This window comes from Pyrus communis, chromosome 2 (assembly GCF_963583255.1).
Source record: "Pyrus communis chromosome 2, drPyrComm1.1, whole genome shotgun sequence".
NCBI classification, from domain to species: Eukaryota; Viridiplantae; Streptophyta; class Magnoliopsida; order Rosales; family Rosaceae; genus Pyrus; species Pyrus communis.
In genome coordinates this window covers 32,484,260-32,488,700 of record NC_084804.1, presented here as the reverse complement: position 1 = coordinate 32,488,700, position 4,441 = coordinate 32,484,260, and the positions used below count along the sequence as shown (strand labels likewise).

The following is a 4,441-nucleotide window of genomic DNA, read 5'->3' as shown; positions in this document are numbered from 1 at the left end:
ATCAACTTCACTTAAAATCCTTTAGAATCCCAAAACCCTGATGGAGTTTGAGACCTTCTTGTCCCACAATGGTCAACAGTATTTTTTTCACTAGCCTTTATATAGGCTTATTCCCTTTTCTTAGTAATTAGAACTTGGACCATTTGGAAATGGATTGAAGGCTTGAGCCTTATGGTTGTGTGGATTAGGCTTGAATATAATATAGCCTAAATACAATTAATATTAATTAATCAAGACAAGTGCCTTGGGCCTTGGAATTTAAAATTAATCAGATTCATTCATTTTAATTTTCGGATTAAGTTTTTTAATTAATTTATTAATTAAAAAACGTTTTGATTAAAAGACACAGCTATTAGAAAGAGTTGTACTTTTTTATTAAAAGATACAGCTATTAGAAAGAGTTGTGTGCTTTCAAATACACTAAACATGTATTTGAAAGGGTGTGAAACAGCCTATATATTTGCAATCACATTATCCAAGTGAGAATAATCTTTTCTTCCCTCCTTGTCTTCCGTACAAAATTTCCAGAGAGTAAACACACAAAGCAATTCGCTAGAGTTCTATAATCCAGTGTGGGTTGTAGAATTAGGTAGTTGTATCCTGGTCGAGCAGACGTTGTAGAACCACAAGCACAAGAGTGAGACGAAAATACTGTTCGAAGGACATAGCTTTTACGCTAGCCTCTACCTTCTGTGATCAAGTTAGTATCATTGATATTTTTATATTAGTTTATGTATTTATTGTATAATTTCATTCTGCACATCAAGTATATTTGGTTAATAAAATATTGGAAATCAAGTTCCGTTTAATTCTGTTATTTTTTATTTATTTCTAAATTGTTCTCCAACAAACCCAACTTCCTCAAGCCAAAGAAATCGTCATCAGCCTTCACCCATAAAAAAATTTCCCCAGAAATTCTTCACAGAAGGTCAAAATTTCTCAAATTCGACGATTCCGGCAACGGCTGGCCTTAAGGTTGGTCTGAAACAACTTCTCATGATCTCAGATGTTGCGTTTTTTCTCATTTATATCATTTATAACACTTAGCTATCTCTGTAACTAAATACAAACCAACCCTTTAAACCCAAGACCAAACAGAAGTCTTCTTCTTCGAGGTCTGCAAATCTTCCTTGCGATGGCTAGCATGGCTTCTTCTTCACCCAACCTACCATCCTCTTTTAGCCCCACCCCCACCTCAGTAGTCGCCATCTTTCACAACAGAGGACAACGATTCACAATTCTTGTAGAAGAGAGAGATTGGTGGTGAGAAGAGAAGGATTGGTGGTAGGGTTGGCCCGTTGGGGTCGCTGGAGAAGAAAAGCCATGCTAGGAATGGCGTGGAAGATTCGCGGAATTGCTAGAGGAGGAAGATGAAGTCTATTTGGTCAGGCGTTTGCACTCAAGTATACGACCAAGATAGTCTTAGACTGTCATACTCTTTAACATTATTGACATACAGTGCCAAGTTGCAAAAGCTTTTGCTTAATCAACCAAATTATTATAAGAAATAACTAAACAGCTTGAACTCAATTTCAAACTCAAATTTCTAAGCTCTTTCAATTTCGAACACAAATTTCTAAGTTCGTTCAAGTTTGGCTCGTATAAGACACATGCCAAGCTTAACTTGAGCTTGAAAATATAAAACAAACCAACAAACACATGAGCATAGTAATATTCGGTTCAGCAAAAACCTATAATTCATTTCTCTTTCAACATCAATAATTATTTTATTATTATGTCGTCTCTTATAAAAATAAAATTACCTTTTGTACTATTAGTCAATTACAAGTGGTTGTGCATTCGGTGTAGATTGGCTTGACAAGTGAAGTTGAAGATGGAGAGTCTTTTTCTTCTTTTTTTTCTTTTCTGAAGAAAATATAGTCCTTTTTCGTGCCTGTACTATCCGCAAGCTATATGTGTGTGTGTGTGTGTGTGTGTCAATGCAGTAACAGCATGACCAAATCTTATAACATAATTTCAAAATAATATAATATATGAAAATCCTTGCTTGCTTTTATGCCGTCTTGCTAATGCACCAATGGGTACCGATCAACCATCATTATAATGGGTACCTATCACTGCAGTCACTCCATGGATTATCATCACCACCTTGACCTAAATCAGAAACTGCCTTCCAGACAAGACTTCCAACCTTGAAATCTGTCCCAAACGCCAACATCCACACCCTATCTCCTTTCCTGACTCTCCCCTTAGCCTCAAAATACGCTAACTCATAAAACACAAGACTACTCGATGTGTTCCCGAATCGGTGCAAAGTCATCCGAGCCGGCTCAGTCAACTCGTCACCCAACCTCAACACCCGCTCGACCTGCTCAATCACCGCTTTCCCGCCCGTGTGAATACAAAAGTGATCAAACGCCTTGGTGAAATCCGGGACTATCGGTTTCGACTTGCTCCCCGACAATGCACTCAACGCCGTTATTGCCCTTGTCGTCCTCCTCTTGAAATTATGCTTTATAGGCTCGAGCATTCGCTCCGTGGTGAGTACGAAGGGAGTGAATGACTTCCATCTTTGCAACTCGGTGGCAACTCGGGTTGTTTGTCATCAATGCGGCAGCACAACCGATGCGAAAAATGCAATTGGTCACAAGCATGGGACGGTTATCACCGTAGTACCAATTCAAACTAATCGTCTCGGTTGCGACTACGAGGGCATAACCAATTTTTTTACTTTGCTTCAACACATTGGCGGCTAGATCGATTTATATTACACTACATCCCATGCCACTTAAATTGTACGTTTTTACGCTGGGTTTGAGCTTGAAACGGTTGACAATGAGGGATGTGAGGGAGGGCATGGGAGAGAAGCTGTTGGATAGTGGCCAAATTAGTTCCATGTTTTGTGGCTTTTTCAAAGCCATGTTTTGTGGTTTTTTCAAAGCCATGTTTTGTGGCTTTTTCAAAGCCATGTTTTGTGGGAAAAGTTTTGTTCTCTTAAACACCCGTGGGTGTTGGTTCAAATGAGTGAGCTCATTTCGGTTTTGAGAGAGCAAGGAAGAGATGTAAAGCATCCAAAGAGATGGTGAGAGCATTTGGCTCTACCATGGGTAAGGGTGAGAGAAATCAAGAGAGCTAGAGTGAAAGATCTCTTGTGAAAGAACTCTTGGGGTAGAGTGAGGCTCTTGGGAAAATTCTGTGAGTGGGTGTACAAGGGATATGGGATTGGGTTATGTCGATTTAACTCATGTGTAACTTGTACTGTTTTTCTCATAGTGAAGAGCAATATCTCTCCGAGGACGTAGGCAGGTTTTTGCCGAACCTCGTAAATTTCTCGGTGTCTTTATTTCTTGTATTTTATTTTGTTCAACTGTGTGTGATTTTGGTGAGGTTGTAATCTGAATCTCGGTTCCGCACTAACGAACGGGCCAAGGCACAACAATTGGTATCAGAGCATCGTTGGGGGCTTTGGTTCGTTGGAGGTCCAGATTTGTTGTTCACCATGGAATTTTCAGTTGAGCAGTTTAAAGGGAGAGGCGGTTTTGCTCTTGGTAAAGGAGAGTAATGGAAGCCTGAAGAAATGGAAGCCGTGTTTAGGGATGCTTGGATCAACTGCGAAAGTTGATGTTGAGGAAGAAGACAAAGGCCTCTTTCTTCTTACCTCACTTTCAGATTTGTACGAGAACCTTGTGAAACTTTACTGCAAGGAAAGAAACAGTAAGTTTGGAGCAGGTGCAAGCTTCTTTGGTGTGGAATGATACACACAAGAGACCATGGATGATGGTGGGCACAAGACTGCTTAAGCTATTCAAGGTTGAAATCGTGGAAGAAAATTGGAAAGAGGATCTGAGAAAGACAGCAGGTTCGGATCCGGTTCCGGAGGCAAGGGTCCACAGTGCTACGGGTGCAAGGCCGGGTTAGCAAGTTTGTGGTGGAAGGCTTTGAGTATGCCCTCTAGGTACTCGAAGCAACACTTCTCCTGGTGATGTTTAGTCTCAAGTGTTGCAGGGGTTTAGCAGCAGGTGGAGCTATGGAATTCATAGGTGATGAGAAGGTCCTGAGGTAGGAGGAAGTGTGGGAATTTTGTCTGGCTCGATGGGTTGTTGCTGGAAATAGGCGCGCTGACGAGTTTCCAGGTTGCAGACAATGAAGAGGAGGAAAATCTGCTGGAGGAGACGAGGATGTGTTGAGATCCTGTCTGAAGCTAAATGGTGATTTTTAGCTTGCAGCAGCTGCACATGCATTGGCAGTAACTGAATCGGAACAGGACCAACGAGGTGGATTCAGAGTGTGCATGCTGGTACGTAAGGCCAATGGACTTTGGTACAATTTGGCCAAGGTGGAGATTGTTGGATAGTGGCCAAATTAGTTCCATGTTTTGTGGCTTTTTCAAAGCCATGTTTTGTGGTTTTTTCAAAGCCATGTTTTGTGGCTTTTTCAAAGCCATGTTTTGTGGGAAAAGTTTTGTTCTCTTAAACACCCG

The 4,441-nt window shown here is 40.8% G+C and overlaps 1 protein-coding gene across 1 annotated transcript; it reads right to left on the bottom strand.

The window, feature by feature from the left end:
- Nucleotides 1-2,059: 2,059 nt before the first annotated feature.
- LOC137725068 (3-ketoacyl-CoA synthase 6-like) lies at nucleotides 2,060-2,491 on the bottom strand. Its single transcript, XM_068463674.1, has one exon. It carries the CDS (start codon nucleotides 2,489-2,491, stop codon nucleotides 2,060-2,062), a length of 432 nt encoding a protein of 143 aa, XP_068319775.1.
- Between the last annotated feature and the right edge of the window lie 1,950 nt (nucleotides 2,492-4,441).